The sequence below is a fragment of the Ursus maritimus genome, unplaced genomic scaffold (assembly GCF_017311325.1).
Source record: "Ursus maritimus isolate PB19 unplaced genomic scaffold, ASM1731132v1 scaffold_11, whole genome shotgun sequence".
NCBI lineage: Eukaryota > Metazoa > Chordata > Mammalia > Carnivora > Ursidae > Ursus > Ursus maritimus.
The window spans coordinates 16,792,327-16,812,316 of NW_024423453.1; the positions used below are offsets into that span (position 1 = coordinate 16,792,327).

At 40.7% G+C, this 19,990-nt stretch overlaps 2 protein-coding genes across 6 annotated transcripts in view; one reads left to right on the forward strand and one right to left on the reverse strand.

Annotated features, from left to right (window-relative positions):
• LOC121101901 (translation initiation factor IF-2-like) overlaps positions 1-1,982 on the reverse strand; it is a 6,589-nt gene extending 4,607 nt beyond the window's left edge. The window contains exons 1-3 of the mRNA XM_040626570.1: positions 1,976-1,982; positions 1,834-1,943; positions 1-1,119 (exon numbers count right to left, since the gene is read on the reverse strand). Of these exons, the coding sequence (XP_040482504.1) occupies positions 28-1,119; positions 1,834-1,943; positions 1,976-1,982 (1,209 nt within the window). The 3' untranslated portion in view covers positions 1-27. The remainder of the gene's footprint in view (positions 1,120-1,833; positions 1,944-1,975) is intronic.
• SPRY1 (sprouty RTK signaling antagonist 1) overlaps positions 1-6,141 on the forward strand; it is a 6,724-nt gene extending 583 nt beyond the window's left edge. Inside the window, exons 1-3 of one of the 5 annotated variants that reach the window (XM_040626290.1) lie at positions 1,792-2,172; positions 3,937-4,758; positions 5,076-6,141. In XM_040626290.1, coding sequence (XP_040482224.1) covers positions 2,099-2,172; positions 3,937-4,758; positions 5,076-5,112 — 933 coding nt within the window. In that variant the 5' untranslated portion in view covers positions 1,792-2,098 and the 3' untranslated portion in view covers positions 5,113-6,141. Of the gene's footprint in view, positions 1-981; positions 1,124-1,791; positions 2,173-3,936 lie in introns of those variants that run through there. The other 4 variants (XM_040626288.1, XM_008689498.2, XM_008689497.2 and 1 more) reach the window with 4 other exon arrangements.
• The last annotated feature ends 13,849 nt before the right edge of the window (positions 6,142-19,990 follow it).

Below are 19,990 nucleotides of genomic sequence, written 5' to 3' on the forward strand. Positions count from 1 at the left end.
CTGACACGCCGACTGTGCGCCGGCCTGTCAATCACTGGGAGCAGCAACAGCCAGCACATGGCAGCGGGCTGCGGGCGGCGGGCGAGCTGGCGGGCAGCCCACCCGGCTCCACTCTGCGCCCGGGCGGCTGAGCGCGCTACGCGTCCGAGTGCCTGGAAAGAAGGGGAAATTAATGTTTTGTTTTATTTTCCAATCGCTCATCCTCTGTGGCAGGCATTTCGGCCGTGGAACAGAAGAGTCGGACGACTGCGAGCGAGAGCTGCCCGGGAGAGGCTGCCCTGCCAGGACCAGAGTTCCGGGGGACGCTGTGCCCCCACTTGTCCGGCGCGCAGGATCGGGAAAGTGCCTCGACCTGCGCGGGGGCCAAGAGACGACGCCCCGCCTCTTCCCTTGAGAAGAATCCCCCAACCTCGCTCCCTTCACCGCTACCCCTAAGAAAGCGGGTAAAAAAAAAAAAAAATCCCACTCACCCCCACCCCCGGGGGAGCGGCAGCCTCCGCCTCGCAGGCGTGCGCTCCCGGGCCCCGCCGGGGCCTGCACGGTTCCGCGACCCGCCCGCAGACACCGGTTCGAGCCCCGGTCCCGGGCGCCGCGGAGTCTCAAACGTCCGTGACGTGGATTTTCACTCGTCAGGGGGCAGCCACTCCTTCCTTTCCCGCGAGGACCGTTCGGAACCCGAAGAGGACTCACAGAGCACAGCGTGCCAGTCGGTGGGCCCGTCACGCACTGTTCTCGCTGCCGTTCCCCGGCTCGCTTTTCTGAGAGACTCGAGAGCCCTCCCGAAGGGATTCCCCGCCCTCTCCCCGGTTCGTGGAAGGGGGCTGCAGGAGAAAAGTCCCAGAGGTGGATGTTGCTGAGCTGCGCGGCGAACGCGAGCTGTGAGAGGTCTGCTGCGCTGGGCCGCGCGGAGTCTCCAGAGAATTGTCCTCGGCAGCCGGAAGGGGGCCGCGGGGAGCGCTCCTGCCCGGTGGGGGCGGGGGAGGCCGCGGGCCGACGCGCCGCAGCAGGGGCAATGCCTCCTCGTCCTCGCCGCAGCGGTTGATGCGGCGTGTGCACGCTGCCGCCCGCACGGGGACCTGGGCCGGGTTGCACGGCTTGGCCCCCTTCCACCGCGTGGGCCTAGGTGAGTGTCGGGCGGCCGCTCTCGGCCGGCGGGGGTGGGGGAGGGAGGCGCGGACCCGACTGGCTCCGCGCGGCAGGTGCGGGCTCCGGGGTTCGGCGAGGGGGAGGGGAAGTGGAGGGGCGCCTCCTCTCTCCCGGGGCGCTCGCGGCTGGGTAACCGGGGGGGCGACTTTCCGCCACTGCGGAGGGCGAAGAAGTAGGGCCCCCGTCCCCAGCTTCCTGGAGTGGTGGCGCGGTGGCCCGGGTTGTCCTCTTGAAGGAACCCTCCACGCGAAAGATGGACTCAAGGAGGCTTTTGGGGTGTCCCCGGGAGGGCTCGGAGGAACTTCTTGACCTGTGCCAACGGCAGGCTTTCTGTGGAGGAGTTTCCTCGGACGGGGGACCGTAAAAGGCCGTGAGTGTGGGTGTGTGTGTGTGTGCGCGCGCGCGTGTGTGTCTAGGGAGGCAAACCTCGGAATTCGCGGGTAACCCCCTCGACAGAATTAGTCTGCGCCAAAGCGAGCTTCAACTTTATTCTTGTTTGGAGAGCAGTGGAGCGGCGAGGGGAGGGGAGAGGGCGCTGCCACTTTAAAAATGGGAAGTCCGCCCTCCTGAGGTAATGGTAACCTCAGCCTCCTCCCCTCCTCCTGCCCGAAGAGAGGGAGAGAGAGAAAACTTGTTTTCATTCATAACTTTTTCCTTTTCCTTCCTCTCCGTCAACTATTTATTCACCGCTTCTCTCAGCTCGGATTGCAGAGGGCGCAGCTCCACCGTCGTAACTTGCAGTGTGGCGACGCTTCTCCGCTGCCCCTGCCCCCGGCTCTTTAGGAATCCGGCTTTGCCTTTAAAGTATAGACAGATAGTTATTGATAACGATCCATGCCGTGGGCTTGCTTTTGGCGCCTGCGTTAGCTCGGAAGGCTCTTCACGATCTGAAAGAAATCTTGGCGAGATACGCAAAAATGGGTTGGAAATCCACGGTGATCCTTAGGATGTGATGGGATTGTCCGAAAAGGTATTGGACTTGGATTCCTGTGTCCGTGGGGAAGACAGGTTGCCGAGAGCGAGCGAGTGAGTTTGGGGATTGATCGAGGACTGTCAGTGCTTGAAAGGGGGTTTTGCTTCCGATCGGAGGTGGCTAATTTTCTTTTTATCTGGTGATGTAATTTACCAGCCAGAGTGAACTTTGTTACAACTATCATTTAAAACGCAGATTAAAGGTGTGCCTGGCGTTTTTAGGGCACTCTTCCTATCGTCCGCGGCTTTTCCTAGCAGTGGGATCCGACTCCGTACTTTCAGATCCTCTGCTTTTAAAGCACTGGGTTAAAAGTTCTTTGCAAGGAGGAATGATATTGTGTGTGCAGTGTAACGATGGAATATTTTAACAGTCCTTAAGGATTCCAGGACTAAACCCAGCAGATCATGAATGTGTTTCTCCTCCTGTACAGAGAAGGTAGAGTAAAGTAGAAACTTGGGAGATCTTAGTTGGGAGAATAAGGGAGGGGAACTCCAAGAAGTGAACGTATAAGGCATAGTCTATAGACTTTCAGTTCAATTAAGAGATGAAATAGACTTCTATCTGCCTTATTCCCTAAGCTGGTGTTTTTGGCTCATGGGTGGTAGTTGAGAATGGACATTTTTTTTCTTTTCATTCTTGAATTGGAATGGATCTGTGTGGACTTTAGGAGGATTTTGTGAGAAATATTCTGGTTTGCTATTGATTGAAAATGGAAATGTTTTTATGTTTGGTAGTTTGTGTATAAAGAGTGCATTATAAATTAGAAATAACTTGCTATTGGTATGGAAACACATAACATGCTTATTTTAATCAGGATTTTACTGTTCTGTTTTATTACAAGAAGCACATTGATTCAGATTTGGCAGTGCTTTTGAAAATCAAGATCTGTCATGTAAATACAGATTTTTAAATTAGAGGAAATATAGGTAATTAAAATGGCCAGGATTTCTCCATACTGCTTTAAAGGCCTAATACTTAACTTGTGCATGAAAGTTATCTTGTTATGTGAGTGAGCCCTTAATTTAAACTTAAAAAAAAAATCCTTTCATGGTTTCAGATGTGAATCCTTTTTAACATCACAGCATTGTACAGTAATTGTGTGTGTGTGCTTTAGGGCTATAAAACACCAAGAACTGTTATATTCATCTATATTCATTTTTACGTCTTGTAGATAAGTAATGAGCAAGCTTTAAAATCCTGGTTTCTGTGGAAAATGCACTCTTATGTTGAGATTCCATTTTAGTTTGAAGTCTCTTGGGTTTTTCTTTTAATGCATGAAGTATACCTTGACTAATTTCCTCATTATTAATCTAATGTTTGTAACAGCAAACAAATAACAGAAAGGCAGGAGCACCAAAGCCATTCCTAATTTTTTTTAAAGTGGGTATTTTCCTTTATGGAAAACACCAATGAACTGATACTGAGCTTTCTCTACATGAGCGCTGTTCCAGTGCTTATACTCAAAATTCCCTATAAGGGCATACTCCATTTTAATTATTTGTTAGATTCATAAACAGGAAGGCATTACTTCTTGATTCTGCTTTTTAGAAGTTGAAAAAAACGTTTAACTTTTATGGCATGGGGTCTCTTGCTTGCATTCTTCTTCTATGATGTGGTCCTCAGCCTCTTGGAATTGGACTCTGGCCAGGACCCCAGCATCACTGTAATCCACTGATGAAGGAGATCATTACCAGGTGGTTTAGGCAATTTGTGACTTGACAGGATTTTCCCCCAAAAAATGCTTCCTGTCATTTATTTTCTGTCTCTTTCTGTTTTGTTTTTTTTTTTTTGCTTTTTCATCTTTGATTTCCTTTTAGGATTTCAGATGCATGCCAGGTTTCCACTGATTGCCAGAATTCGAGATCACTACACATGGATCCCCAAAATCAACATGGCAGTGGCAGTTCATTAGTTGTGATCCAGCAGCCTACATTGGATAGCCGTCAGAGGTTAGACTATGAGAGAGAAATTCAGCCTGCTGCTATTTTGTCTTTAGACCAGATCAAGGCCATCAGAGGCAGTAACGAATATACGGAAGGGCCATCTGTGGTGAAAAGACCTGCTCCTCGAACAGCACCAAGACAAGAAAAGCATGAAAGGACTCATGAAATCATACCAATTAATGTGAATAACAATTATGAGCATAGACCTACAAGCCACCTGGGACATGCAGGACTCTCAAATAATGCCAGAGGCCCCATTTTGAGCAGATCGACCAGCACTGGAAGTGCAGCCAGTTCTGGGAGCAACAGCAGTGCGTCTTCTGAGCAGGGACTGTTAGGAAGGTCACCACCAACCAGACCAGTCCCTGGGAATAGGTCTGAAAGGGCAATCCGGACCCAGCCCAAGCAACTAATTGTGGATGACTTGAAGGGTTCCTTGAAAGAGGACCTGACACAGCACAAGTTTATTTGTGAACAGTGTGGGAAGTGCAAGTGTGGAGAATGCACAGCCCCCAGGACCCTGCCATCCTGTTTGGCCTGCAATCGTCAGTGCCTTTGCTCTGCTGAGAGCATGGTGGAGTATGGAACCTGCATGTGCTTAGTCAAGGGCATCTTCTACCACTGCTCCAATGATGATGAAGGGGATTCTTACTCGGATAATCCTTGCTCCTGTTCACAGTCACACTGCTGCTCTAGGTACCTGTGTATGGGAGCCATGTCTCTATTTTTACCTTGCTTACTCTGTTATCCTCCTGCTAAGGGATGCCTGAAGCTGTGCAGGGGGTGTTATGACTGGATCCATCGCCCAGGATGCAGATGTAAGAACTCCAACACTGTCTATTGTAAGCTGGAGAGCTGCCCCTCCCGGGGTCAGGGTAAACCATCATGATTTTTGGAAGTGGGTTGGACCTCCTGAACTTCTAGCTTTCAAGCTGAGGCTGTTAGAAAGATTATGTTAGATACTGGTTTTATTTTCTTTACAATTTTCCTGCCTTTCTTCCCCTGTTCCCAAGGTTTGACTCATGGATGTTACTCTTCTCAAACGGATGATCTTCAATAAGAGTGGACTGTGAAACTGCACCTGGCTCCCACTTACAACAAGAGCCTCTACCATCCACTGAAGAGGGTATTGAGAGCTAGTGGGCTTTTGTGTAGCCTTTTTGTTCTGCAGGCAACTTGTCAAAGTACATGAACATACCCATACACATACCCAGTCAATCTACAGTGATTCAGAGCTGTTTTTGATTGGGTACTCTGGGAGCAGGGAAATTGGTTTTTAAAGAAGCAACTTTTTATTGCTTAAATAAGCTATATATTAAGTCTGTCTCCAGTTAAGGCTATCTCCATAGCATTGGACCCTTAAGAAGCATGGGGGATATATTTTTGTTATAACATAAAAATTTTCCTTTAACCACTGCCCTGTACTTGCCCCTCAGAGTTCTCTCCCCTCAGTTTCTTATTCCGGAGATGCCAGGTATTTTTCTTTTCCTATGTTAAGTTTAGTTTTGCTTTACAATGTAAATCTTCACATTGGAGATATATTGGTTGTATCTTGCTCATCTTTATTCTGGCTTTCATATTTGTGAAGGACTCAACTGCCTTCCTTCTACACCCCACATTTTTTTACCAAATTTCTCATCATAGAGGGCACTTGGGTAACTGAAGTTGATATTTATAGCTGATCGATCTATAGGTGTCACAGAACTTTGCTGCCTAAAGTGATCTTGGCCCCTTAATGGTCCTTTTGGCCCCTTGGTTAGTTAACAGCTGAGTAATTCTAATTTTTTCTGTGTTTTCATTGCCTTAACCACAAATTGTGGTGCTTTTTGTATATTTTATGTATAAATCACAAAGTTGAATTCTGACTATTTTTAAGACAAAAGTCTGTTAAACTTTTTTATTGTAAAGAATATTTATTATGCGAATCTCTATTATTTTATGATATTTATTGCAAAAGACTGTTGAAATGTACTCATGTCTGAATATAACAAAATATCAATACATAACGGAAAATAAGGTGACACGAAGAAAGTACCTATGTTAACTATAATGCAGAAAATATATTAATTAATGAAACTGTCTCTTGATTTCTTCATTTATTAGCCTGTACTATTACGGTGATTTTTGTCATTTGCTTTAACTCCTTCTTCATACGCACCGATTTTATTTCTTTAACATACTGAATCTAGATATAGATGAGTTCAAATTTTGAACTAGATGTTTCCTGGAAAAGGCATTAATCAAAATTTTGTGATCCAAATTCTGTTTCAACAAATGCCCAAGTGAATCACTTTATAAAGTGAACATTTTTTGCAATTAATATTAACAGTCACTCCCTACTTTAGCTATTTTGTAAGCAAGATGTTTGGTGTATATCATAACTTCTTGGAACGAAACATGTCTGTAATTTTTAAAAAATGTATTTTAACTCTTGGGTTAATCAAAAATTAGTCTTCATCAGTAAAACTTAAAGAACTTAGTTCTTCTGTAGGCATGCTAGGAGTCTCTGGCACTGTCACTTTAATAAAACATTCTAGATGTTAGAGTACACCAAGGGAATAGTTCACATTATCAAAGAGCTGTTTTAAAAACATTCTTGTCCCTACCTTTTCATTTTCTTTAAGTCTTTAATGTGGCCCGATCAAGTTACATATTGTCATGTTCTCTGGAATAAGAAAATCTGAGGGCCTGAAACTTTATATAAAAGTAAATATTTTTTTATTTTTTAGTCTACTGAAACCACTTATAGCTAGAATCTTTGGGTCTGATAAAATTTTGTTTATGTGAATCTTCAGACTCAGTTTTACCGACTCCCCATTCCTAAGTGATATGTCAAACCTGAATAATTCTCTGCTTTTCAGAATAACATGCTGACATAATTTGAACCTGCGATTTAGATTACCTAAACTCATACCCGGCTTTCCTGTTTGGGTCATTGTCTTTTGGCTGCTAATTTTAGGAGTACGTGTTCTTTGTAAATAAGCTTTGATTTTGTTTTAATTAGACAAAGCATAACTGATAGAAACTTGTTTTAATGCTTTCTCTCAAGCCACTAAAACTACTAGTTGGCATTGTTTCATTTGATATAATCAAAAATTTTCTCTGTGCTCTGAAAGCAGGAGCATTTTAGAAATGAATATTTGTTTTGGAGGCTACTTCATAATCTACAGTATTTCAAGATGTGAAGTTATTTTCTGTCATACTCATTATGTTATCACTGGTCCCTTAAAATTGGGTTTTTGGTTGAGATTGGCTCCTTAACGAAGTATATAAACATAGACTCCCTCAAAATACTGTATAATTTTTTTCTGTTATTATTCAGACTCTCGGTATAATTAGGATCTGGTGTAAGAACTGTCTGTAGCTATAATAACCAGACTAAGAAGCTGTAGCTTTTATTGAAAGAAATTTTTAACTTTTATGAGAAAGAGGTATGTTGTGGAGTTTTGACTTCTGGCTATATGCAGAATACATTAAAATTACAATATTAAGATGGTGGTCTGCTGCTGCTAGGGCTTTATATGCATTCTGGCATAATGTCAGGCCCATATTTGGAAGTAGCAATAAGTAGAATTTCAGACTTCTGACAAACTGGTCAGGTGGCGAAGCATAAACACTTTGATTCGGAACTTCCTCCTTTGTGATGGTTTAAACCTAGAAGGAAAAAACATTAGGGTGTGTCCTTATAAGTGCTTATTAATCTTAGGCTTTTGTACCTAATATTGATCATCATTTTAATGTGCTCAGGCTTTGAAAGCAACCAGCAAAGCTGAAATTTCTTACAGTGCCCACTACCATTTATTTGATACTTCTAAATGAAAAATAACATACCAAGTACATGGGATAGCCTTCTTTCCTTCTTATTCCATGATTTTGTCCCTATTCCTCAACTACCACAGCTTGACAGAATATTTTTGTTAAATAGTTCCTTTCCAGCATATTTTCTGACTGCCAATTTTTTCATTTCAGAGAAGTTTTATTTAGATAATTTAATTGTGAATAAAACCAATATAGGATTTCTATAATTGAGTAGTTTCCTGTCAACAGAGTTTATAAAATATAACCCAGCAGGAAAATGAAATGCGAAAAAGTAGATATGCTTCTTTTTGTGAAGGCCTAAGGTGAAACCTTATAGTCTGTAATAATTATTATATGGTTTCCAAAATCCAAACCATAGAACATTCCAGTTATTACTAAGAAAAGTGAACATGTAAAAAACAATGTTCTTTAAAGTGAAAGGAAGTGAATTAAAAACTAGTCTTGTTTTTAGCCTAAAATTGGTATTGGAACCAAACTCTGAGGATTCATTTCCAGTAGATTGATAAAGTGATGTATTTCATGACATGTTTTGGATATAGCTCTTTAGCCAAAAAAGTACAATCTCTTTTTGAAACACTGAAATATTGAAACAAAAAAAGAGGGTCTAGACAGTTCTCTTAAAACCTATCCCACCTCCCACTACATATATTTATTTTAATTGCAAGGGAGAGTTTCATGTCTTTAAACATACTGAAAACAATTTAAATCATTCTTTTGGCCAGTTGACAGTTGGAGGACTTTTTTCCCCATTATTTCACTGATTCTGTATAATAAAAATAGCCATGTACTTAATTGACAAGTTACTGATTCTTCTCATATTCTCTCAGACTATTGCCAAGCCATTTTGCATGTTTATTGAACATCTACTGTGTGCATTATTCTATATGCAGAAGAATTCTAGAGCTAGAAGTAGGTTTTGTATCTTGCTTCATACTTCTCAACCATGTATAAAAACAAATAGGTCACTAGTTAAAAATTCAGAAGTCTTTTATAGTTCAGACCTACTATATCAGAAAAATCTATTTTTAAAGAAGCTTGGGTGATTTTATCAGACAATATTGGAACTGCTTTTTTAGCTTAGAGGCTTCATTTTGGGGATGTAGAAACACACGCCTACCTTGGAAGATAAACTGTTCATGATAACTAGGGTACAGCCAGGGCTCCTTCATGTGATACGGGATTGTCTTCATTTCTTAGCTACAAGCCAGTACCTTTATGCTGCACATTAGCTTTTACCATTCCATTCTCTACCAGGAAGTTTTTACTTCATAATGAATGTATTTGACTATAATTTTAGGAAATGGAATGTTTTTCTGCATATATTATTTGCCCTTAGCTATCAGGAATAAGTAGCAAATAACATCATTGCCATGATTATTTTTTATGTTAATATTAAAGTTAACTTCACTGGAAAACTGAGCATGTGTGCTTCCTCTGGCTAGGCTTATATGGTAATAACATAACAAATTTATTTAATCAGTTTGTAAAAGGTAATAGTAACTTGGCATCTAGATTTAAGAATGTAGGTGATGTTACTTCTTACCATTGTTTTGATTGCATTAGGATTGTAGTGATTAAAAAACAAATTTAAACGTTCTATTTTGCACTGTTAAAAAGATTGGTATTAGATGGTTGAATCCTGCTAGATATGGTAATAACTCTAATCGCAAAAACTATCAGAGAACTGTTTTGAGTTGGGCATATTTGGGAAAATGTACTAGAAGCTTCTATCATGCACTAGTAGGCCAAGAGTTTACTTTGATAAATATAGAGTCATAATTTTAGTGCTAGGAGGAAACTTAGAGTCATCCATCTTCAGAGATGAGAAGTCAGGTTCAGAGGTTAGTTACCTAAAGTCCTAATCTAGTTGCCCAAAACAAAAACTTTCTTAAAACTACTTGTTATATGTGAACATGTGGTGGTAAACGGTTGGAAGGAAGGACAGACTGGATGGAAGGGCGATTTGAACAAAAGTTCCAGGTTAATTTATAAATTACAAGATTGAACAAGTTTGTTAAAGCACAATGGATGAATGTCTGTCCAAGGCAGAAAAATAAATGCCATAAGAAGCTAGTCAAAACTAGGTGAATAAATCTGATGCAAGAAAACAAAGTGTGTATTTGAGAAAATGGACTTCCAGTTTGGCTAGCTAGCAGTGAGTGGTTCTCAACTTTAGCTATACTTTAAAGCCATCTGAGAGTAAAAACTAACAACAAACAAAACCTGTGCTTAGATCCCATCTCAGGCCACTTCAATAAGAGTCTCTGGGGGGAGGGCTTTGGCTTTTGTTTTTCTTACAAGCACTGAGATGATTCTAAGGCACACAGTCCAGAACCTCTGAATTCAATTATAGGTACATGGGGAATTGTGGGAGATTAAAATGGCAGGTATTAAGGAGGCCAGTTTAGAAAAAGAAAGCCAGAGGTATTAAGAACCAGCAGTGGCTTGAAGTTTAGTAGAATGGAAAGAGGGGGTCAATGTGAGTAAGAAGTATTACCAAATGTTAAATCCATAGGACTTTGCAGTTATTCATAAGTGGGTTTAAGATAGAGGAAAGAATTGAAAACGATTCTGAAGGTTTGGAGCAAGGTGAATATGCAAATGGTAGTTCTGTTAAAAGAAATGGTGGAATTAGTTTAGGAGGTACGTGGACTGGAAAAGTTATGAGTTCCGTTGGGATTAACTTAAAGTGTGAGTGAGTTGCCAGCAGGTCATTGAAAAAAAGCATCTAGGGTTTAAGAGAGGTGGGTGATGGCTGTCATCCTCATGGGGTGATAGGGAATCTGTAGCATAGATCCCAAAGGGTAAGAATGACTAGGGACATACCTATATTTAGAGGGCAGATGGAGAATATAGAGCCGATAGATAAGAGGGTTGGTCAAAGAAGGATAGGCACCAAGAGATTGGTGTGTTTTAGAATCTGAACAATTTCAAGTTGGAAATTAGTAATTGGATGTCAAAAGCTGTGGGGACTCAACTAGATTTGGTGAGTGGTATTTAGTGAAATTGTAATCATTGGATTGTAAGGGATTAGGAATCGAATGGGTGGTAAGTACTTGCAGGTAACAGCTCTAAATCTATTCATTCTAGAAATTTTAAATGATAAAGTAACTGGAGGCAGGTAACAGCCGAGGAGGATTTTTTGAATAACAAACCTGAGCCTTTTCCAAACCTGAGACTTTTTGTAAAACGAGAGCAAGGGTATTTGAAAAAGAGTGATGGGGCAGAAGAAATAGTCAAAGGAACAGAATTCCGGAAGATGGAGAAGGGGTCTAGAAGAGAAAGCACAAAGGGGTGCTTTAATCCTTGCAAGAATGGCTCTTCTCCCAGGGGAAAGAATAAAAGAAGAAAAAGATATAGTGGAATTTTAAGAGGGAGAACAAGGAAATTGTAGAAACACACCCTAATTTTGATCAAAAGAAGATGGTTGGGGCACATAGGTGGCTCAGTATGTTAGGTGTCTGCCTTGAGCTCAGGTCATGATCCCAGGGTCCTGGGATTGAGCCCCATCTCCGGCTATCTGCTCAGCGGGGAGCCTGCTTCTCCCTCTCTGCCGCTCCCCCTGCTCGAGTGAGCTCCCCTCCCCCACTCAAATAAATCAATAAAATCTTAAAAAAAAAAAAAAGGAGGATGGTCTTCTTTTGATAAGTAAGACCCAACCAGCACTGAAATTGGTTCTTGAGGGTCGAGGTCTAGAATGGCTGGATGTGGGGGTGCTAGCAGACTCAGCAAGAACTGATGAGCTGAGGAGCAGTGCCCAGAGCTCAGCTCGGGTTGAACAGAGAATGTTTTGTGGACCTCTAAGCATTTTCAGATTTTCTCTTGACATTGCTTACAGCTGGTTAAAGGGGCAGTTAAGGCAGAGAATTAGGGACCAATAAGAAATGGTGAATTTGAAAGAGGTCAGGAATTTTAGGGCAGCAGTCTGTATGCTGAAATGACTGGCCAGAGTAATTGAATGAAGATTCTCATGAGAATGAAACACAAGTTTACAGAGAGAACCTACATAGAAAAGGTAGGCAGCTGAGGACAGAGGTGAAATTTCAAGTCAAGATCTTAGAAGGTGGGCTGTTTTTACATGCTAAAGAAACCTGGGGTTTCTCTGTGCTGATGAGTAGCTGAGGTTGAGAGGAGATTTTTGGAGCCAAAGAGGAAGAGAAAAAAATAGCCAATGCGTTAAAAGAGTTGTTAATTTAAATATTAAAATGCCAGAGGTAGAGCTGGAGAGGAAAATTTAGAGGCTGGTGTTTGTTTAGAAAAGATGTTTTCAGACAGTTTAATTTGATTTTAAGCTAATGGATTATAAATTAAGGAATTAGGAGCTGATAAAAATATAAGATTTCTTAATAAGTGACACAATTTTCTTAGATTTCTTAATAACAAACTTAATAAGTTTGTTGTCTTAATAAGGAATGAACAAGTAGAGTAGAATTTATTTCAAATGGGATGTGCTCCATTGATAGCACAAATTGTCTGTTAAAATCAGTTATTGAATAAAGAAAATATCTTCCTGAAAATTGATTGACCAGTCAATTCAGTCAAAATAATACACAGAACCAAAAGATGTTTTGCTTTCCACATTCCCTTCTTTAAGCTTTTGTGCCTTTCAGAGGCACTTCAGAAGGCAGAGGGGTTGGATCCGAGATCTCAGCCCTGTCTACTTCACAGGGTTTGCATGTTGCAGCTCTGCGGGAGAAGCTGTGAGTAAACTTGACCCCTTAACAGAAGTACATTTTATTCTTCTGGGCCACCCAGAATCTGCCTTGTTCTCCAAATGTAGAGAGGCCTTATCTTTATAAAGAAAACTGCTGATATCAGAGTTATTTCAGAGTATGGGGAGCTCTAACTGGTTAGTTTGTGGTTTCTAGACCTGCTCTTGGAACTACCTATAATTTCTTCTTTATATCTGCCTTTGACCCTTTTTGGCTTTTGCTCTTTGGTACCAGAAACACAATTCAATTAGGGAAGATGAACTAGAATAAAGATGAAACTAAAATATATCCGTTTAACCTAGGTATCTAATACCTAGAACAGTGCTTATTGCAGTAGAGTAGAAGCTCAGTGAATATTTGCTGTTGGTTGCCTGCTAGGTTTATTCTTAAAAGTTTCAAATTAAGGAAATATGATGAGATTAATAACCAAATTGAATTCTTGTTTTTGCAGAGTTTTTGAAGCTGTTTCTATTGTTAACAATATAGGCAGTTTTGAGAGAAAAGAAGAATTGCTCGGCTCTGTCAACCCTTTAATCATTTATTCGACAACAATATCTTAGGTGCCGAGGGTCCCAGTCTTTGGCTATTAATTCATGAGTTTTTAGCCATGTGATCGGTGCTATTATGTTGGTTGGTAACTGGGGCTATGGAATCACGCTGGGAGGAGGCAGCCACATCTGTCTTTGCATGTCAGGGAAGGCTTCGTAAAAAAGGTGTGAAAGATGAGTAGTTATTCATCAGGCAGACAAGAGAAAGAAAAGCGTTTCAGATGAGTGTAAAGGCATGTAAGTGGGAATGAAGATGGCATGATGGGAAAATTGCAAGTGATTTAGTATGTTTGGAATGTAAGATGCCTGTGGGAAGAATAGGAGCCAGTCATGGAAAGTGCGAAGGTCATGTTAAAGAGTTTGGCTCTATCCTGTGGGTGAATAGAGTCATGGACAGGACAGAGTATAAACAGGAGAGTAATGTGCCCAGATTAGAGTTTCAGAATGATTCTTCAGGCAGCACTGTGGAGGATAACCTATAGTGGAAGAGGGAGCCCAGCTAGATGGTTAATAGAATGGCTGACACCTCAGCCAGAATGTGACAAGGACCGTGGAAATTAAAAGGAAGGGATGGGTTTGAGATAATGGGTTGAGGAAGATGAGGGAGGAGAAATCTAGGTGACTCAGCGCTGATCAAGTTATTTCTGGTAACATAGGGCAGAGAGAACATTTGTATAAATGAAATGTACAAGAAGACCAAAATTTTCCGTACTGAACATTCTACTAATTGTGCAGATTTAAGAATCTTTTTTTCCCCTAGACCACATCTCTCTCAGAACAGTTAATGAGTAATGAAGTAGACTGAACGCAGGAAACAAGGCAGAGAAGAGAATCAAAGGCTTTGAAAAATCAAACAGAAACTAAATTATTTCTTCCACCCCAGCTCCCTAGACAGAGTTCACTGTCTATCACTCAGAAAAGTGAATTATGTATCTAAACTTTGTTGTCAGAAATACCAAATACCAGAACTAGAAAATTCAGTAAACAAACCATTTTCTACCGATTATTAAAAAGCATTAACCCCTCTTCCCTCTGCACCCCCCTCCCTCTTCCCTCAGGCTTTGCGTCTTGAATCATTGAAGTTTAAATACAGTGTTTGCAACTTCAGTGTCAGTTTTTATTTCCTGTGTTTTTCTCTGCCTGTTTGCCAAAGTCAAAAGTGGTGGTGACAATGGTGGACAAAGGAAGGAGAGTGGTTGGGGAATATGTGTATTAGGTGATTGGGAATTAAGATTACAGAATAATTTGAAGCCACTCCAAATCAAACTTGGAAGGGACCTTAAAAGCTCCTTAGTTTTCCCTTCCCTCATTTCGAAGACAGTTGACCTCAGAGAGATGAAATGGCTTATCCAAGGATAAACATCTAATAGGAAAGTGAACAAGCAGAATGAGAAAAAATATATGAAAAGTACTTTTAAGAGGCTTATACTATAGACCTTGTCTGTACTTGAAGCCGGGGAATTCAATTTACAGTTCCTAAGTAGAGTCTACCATAGCAATAGGCGAAGCGGGTAAAACCCAAATGCTTGCAGAAGCCATATGAAATGAAGGACAAAATAATTTGGGGATTGGAATTGGTAATTTTTTTCTTTACAGTTTGAAATTATTTTAAGTGATGGTATTGGAGTTAAAATGTTTCTACATTTTATAGGTGGTATGTGGCACATGTAGAGACTTGGAAATGCTTTTTTGAGAGGTGATCATTATAAAGCAGAAAAACTTGCATTTGAGGGAAGCTGGCATTGCTTGATTTCAAGCGTTTAGTTTAAAAAAAAAATCAGGTGTGAAAGCTCACATTTCTTTGCATCCTATGTAGATGATGGGTTTTTTTTTTTTTCTCCTTGGCAACGAAATAGGTACCATGTGGTACCTTAATTTCTTAAGTAAAAATTTTAATTGGGTGGGGGGTGTCTCTTAATCCTTAGGCAAATATGCTTCATATGGATTGTAAAATCTAGCAAATTTTGGAAAGAAGAAAAGCAGGCAGTACTCTTAAAAGAAAACGGTCTGCTTGAACTTGCCTTTCTTAAACAACAACAACAACAACAAAACCCAACATTCTTTCATGAAGCATTTTTTTCAAAAGTATTTGCCCTTGAGCATTTTTTCCTACTTACCTATGCTTATCTTTCAAAACAAACACTTATTTCTTTCTACTACAGAGTGTGAGGAAGTCCCTTTGAGGTTATGCCCTATAAACGTATCCAAGCAGTAACTGTCACCTCCTTCCTATGGCACAACAAATGACTAACTCAACCACAGGCAGCGCTGAACATAGAGCGGTGATTTCACGATGGGGGCCCTTCAGATGTTACCTATGGGGCAGTTTCTCAAGGGGAAAAAACACAGAACTGTATTTTTGTGTGCAAATAAAATTTCGGGTCCTTTTGACCCAATGGAAAATGTGTGTCTGTTGGTGGCTGCCTAGTTGGAATATGATGATTTACACTTGGAAACTTTTGTGTCATTTATCATATGATGTTACTGGCCTACGGCATGACTGCATAACAAATAACCATATTAAAAATTAATCTTTTCCAGTTCATCAGACTGTATGTCTTTCTGAAGCCCCAAGTTTTCTCTTTCCTTCTTGCCCTATTCTCTTTTCCTGCAGTCATCTTATGCATGAGTGAAATTCGTGCACTAGGTTTTCATAGCTGTGCTGTCAGACCCCAAACCAGCCCTTTCACCCTTCTCTCCTGCTTATCCTGCAACATAAATCTTCCATCTAGTGGAATTGGTTCACTCTGTCCCTAAAACACACCTTCAAATAAATCCTGACCTCAGGGACTGTCTTTACCTTTTAAATTCTAGTCTCTAATAATAGCTGGGTCTAAATCCTACTTCTCTGAATCATGATAAAATAATCTCTCCCAGAATTTTTTTAGTAATAACATTGTGTAAACTGCTCATTAATTTTCATGTTTACTTTCTAATGGTATAGAGGAGGCAAAACTTCACCGCTACCGTCTGAAGGTTTCTGGCTGGGCCTGAGAATTAAATTGGCATGAGACGGATTAACAGAAGAGAAGGATACAGATTTTTACATGTACATGGAAGCCCCCTTAGAAAAATGTACACCCAAGGAAGTGGCTAGGGCGAAGTATTTATGTACTAGGTTGAACAAAGAGAGACAATTGTGGGAAAAGTAACTAAGACAAATGGGGAGACTAAAGGAAGTTGAGTTATCTTAACTAGGTCCGTCTGTATAGATTTCTCTCAGCCTCCATTCCCTGAATCTGGTGTTAAGAATATTCCTTTCCTCCTGGTCCTGGGAGGGCATCTTTCTCCTGCTTTCAGGAGGAAAAGGGGAGATCAGAGCACGTGCTGTCTTTTAGTGCCTTTAGCTAGAAGTAATTCTTAAGCTAAAGTGGCATATTTAGGGTAGCATTTTCTGGCACTCTTCAAAATTTGTGTCTTGTCTCTCCTTGTATATTGTAATTCTTTGAGATTGAGATTATGTTGTAGATTTACCTGCACCCCAAAGGTGCTTCGGTTATACTAGGCATTCAATAAATACGTACTGATTTATTTTTAAAGATTTTATTTATTTATTTGACAGAGACAGCCAGTAAGAGAGGGAACACAAGCAGGGGGAGTGGGAGAGGAAGAAGCAGGCTCCCAGCAGAGGAGCCTGAAGTGGGGCTCGATCCCAGAACGCTGGGATCACGCCCTGAGCCGAAGGCAGATGCTTAACGACTGCGCCACCCAGGCGCCCCTGTATTGATGTTTTAGCCCTCATTTTACAGTTGAGTTTAAAAGCCTATATTTGAGGGTCACCGGGGTGGCTCAGTTGGTTAAGCAGTTAAGTGTCTGCCTTAGGCTCAGTTCATGATCCTAGGGTCCTGGGATCCCATCCCTGCATTGGGCTCCCTGCTCAGTGGGGAGTCTGCTTCTCCCTCTCCCTCTGCCCTTCCCCCCTGCTCATGCGCACTCTTTCTCAAATAAACAATATCTTTAAAAAAAAATAAATAAAAGCCTGTATTTGGATCTGGTTTTTCTGACCAGAGGGACATTTACTATGGTAATAAAATATATATTCTGATATGATATGTAACCTACTTTAGACCATTTTAGTCTTGCATATACTAGTAAATAGAGTTCTAAAAATATTAAGTAATTATTTGGTGTAGAAAATTTTGGGGGGCGCCTGTTAAGTTGTTAAGCATCTGCCTTCAGCTCAGGATGTGATCCCAGGGTCCTGGGATGGAGCACCGCATCGGGCTCCCTTGCTCCGCTATGAGCCTGCTTCTTTCTCTCCCACTCCCTCTGCTTGTGTTCCCTCTCTCACTGGCTGTCTCTCTGTTGAATAAATATATAAAAATCTTAAAAAAAAAAAAAGAAAATTTGGTAATATAATCGATTATGTTAAGGTTTCCAGAAAAGAATAGTTTTAAGAATTGGGGCAGCAAAATTTTGGCACTGGAGGAGACAGACATTAGAGGTCATTGAAACATCTTACTTTTACCCCACTGCATCCTCTCTATAACATTCCAAATAGGCCTGACATGGAAGTGCCTGGAATTACTCCTTCATTTTACTAATCTATTCTTAGTTATTCATAATACAAACCACTTGGTCTTTTTCATTGAGTCAGAAGTATCCTTAAGAGTAACTACTATTGAGTTGATTTGGGAGACTTGGAGAATGCCAGAGCCCTTCTCAGCTTCTTAGGTATTAATAGTCCTTCTCCTAGATACTAAACTATTGTTTACTCTTCTTGCTGAACTTGGCATAGGCACAAAACTCTTCAAAACCTCCCCTTTTTCAAATGCACAATGACTATAAATGCTTTTGAATGCTCTTTGAATAGTTCTATAATAATTCTATGTAATTCAAGTTATTACTCAAATCAGAACGTTCTTTTTTTTAAGATTTTATTTATTTGATGGAGAAAGAGAGAGAGTGAGAGAGCACAAGCAGGGGGAGTGGCAGGCAGAGGGAAAGGCAGAGGGAGAAGCAGGCTCCCCGCTGAGCAAGGAGCCCCCTGTGGGATTCAATCCCAAGACCCTGGGGAGACACTCCAAAGGGAGATACTTAACCGACTGAGCCACCCAGGCGTCCCAGGACGTTATTCTTAATCAATACGGTAATATCTTAAATTGTGTATTACATATAATATTTTTATTAGTATTTAGGTTTATAAAATTTTGGTATTTCAACAAACTTGTGAGTTAAGAAGGAGCCAAATGATTAACTTAGTTTTATGGATAAGTTTGACACAGGGAGGAAAAAAGGATTTTCCCATTTATTAATAAAGTTAGGACTAAAACCTAACTTCCATGGCTCTGTTAGTTAATTCTGCAGTCTCTTCGATGCTTGCTATGTAAGAACAAATGAGTATACCACACCAGCTGACGACGAGGCAGCAGTGTTTTGCCCAGGACTTTTGCTGTGATGGAGCATTTAACTGAAACAACTATCCCTACATTCATACTTGAATTTTGTAGGGAGTTTCATTTAAAATTTTGCTGTTTCATATGAAAGATAATCTGGCCAGTTTCTTAATTGCATGACATTCCTATGGTTTAGAAACAATGTTGTTGCGTTGACAAGGAATGTATATAGCCCAAATACACAAAAGCAAGTTTAAATTGTTTTGGATTTTGATTATTTTAGTATCCTAGTTTATTATAACTCAGCTATCTATAGCGAACAGTTGGCCTCTTATTAGGTTGTCCCCTCTATCTCCATCCCTGCTCAAATTATTAAGTGGAAAGTCTTCTAATTATATAGTCTCATTTTGGGGAAAATTGGGAAGGTGGAAATCTAAATGATGCGTGTTACTCTCAGAGCTAGGAAACTAGAGCCAGGTCTCCTGGTACTCTAATTAAAACTTTTATTTCTGCAGATTTATTCTGTGGTCCTTACTGAACAGATCTGCCTTGGGTTTCTGCTGGTGAGTTTTTCANNNNGAATGCGGGCTTTGTTTCTTTGAATAGTTGAGTGCAGATTAGTGGTATGCCAATTTCCTGTGGCCTTTCAGAGCTGCAATTTGAGCCCTGTTTGCTCCTGGCCCTTGCACAATTGAAAACAATGGGTGACTTCTTTTAGGTTTCACTTCAGGGCTCTTAGAAACAGGGGAAGTGGCTAAAGCCCTACTTTACAGGTAATTAACAATAGATAATGTTTGCTCTGCATTTTTAGAGCCGATAAAAGGTAGACGAACATATTCAGCTCCTGATTTAGACACTGTGCAGTGGTTTTATGGATACAATAGCTGTCTTAGCATTAGCAAGGTGGCATTGAATATCTGGGTCACATATATGATTGAACACAAAACTTGTAAAAAGTAAAAGAAAAAAGGATATTATTGAAACACAGATGGGTAACTTCAAGAAAGCCCTCCTTAGAGATGCTAAGGAAACTGTCACTTTAAAGTCATGCGTTTAGGTTCAGGGTGCATTTATTATACCCATATCTGTTTTATGAGGTGAACAATTTTCATGACTTGATCCTTATTCAAAATAATTTTTTTGTTCTATAAATTTAACTCTAGAATCCACCTGTTTGTTAAAATGATACTAGTTTAAGAAGTTTTTATTCGCCATCACATTTAATTATTAACCACATGTATTCTTATGAACTGCTTTAACATGTTGTAGAAAACAGTGTATTTTGTCCTTTTATTGTATATTTGGTAGGGTTTTTGTTTTAATACTCTAAATAAATAATTTTTAGACTACCCTTCTCCCTGAACATACTGTATCCACTTTGTGACAAACTAGGTTGCTGGCTATGTTGGCAGATTGATTGATCTGTTCAGTCTTCAACAGTTTTAAAATACCTACTCTGCTCCACAGACTGGCCGAAGCATTAAGGATGGAAAGACGGGGGGGGGGGGGGGGG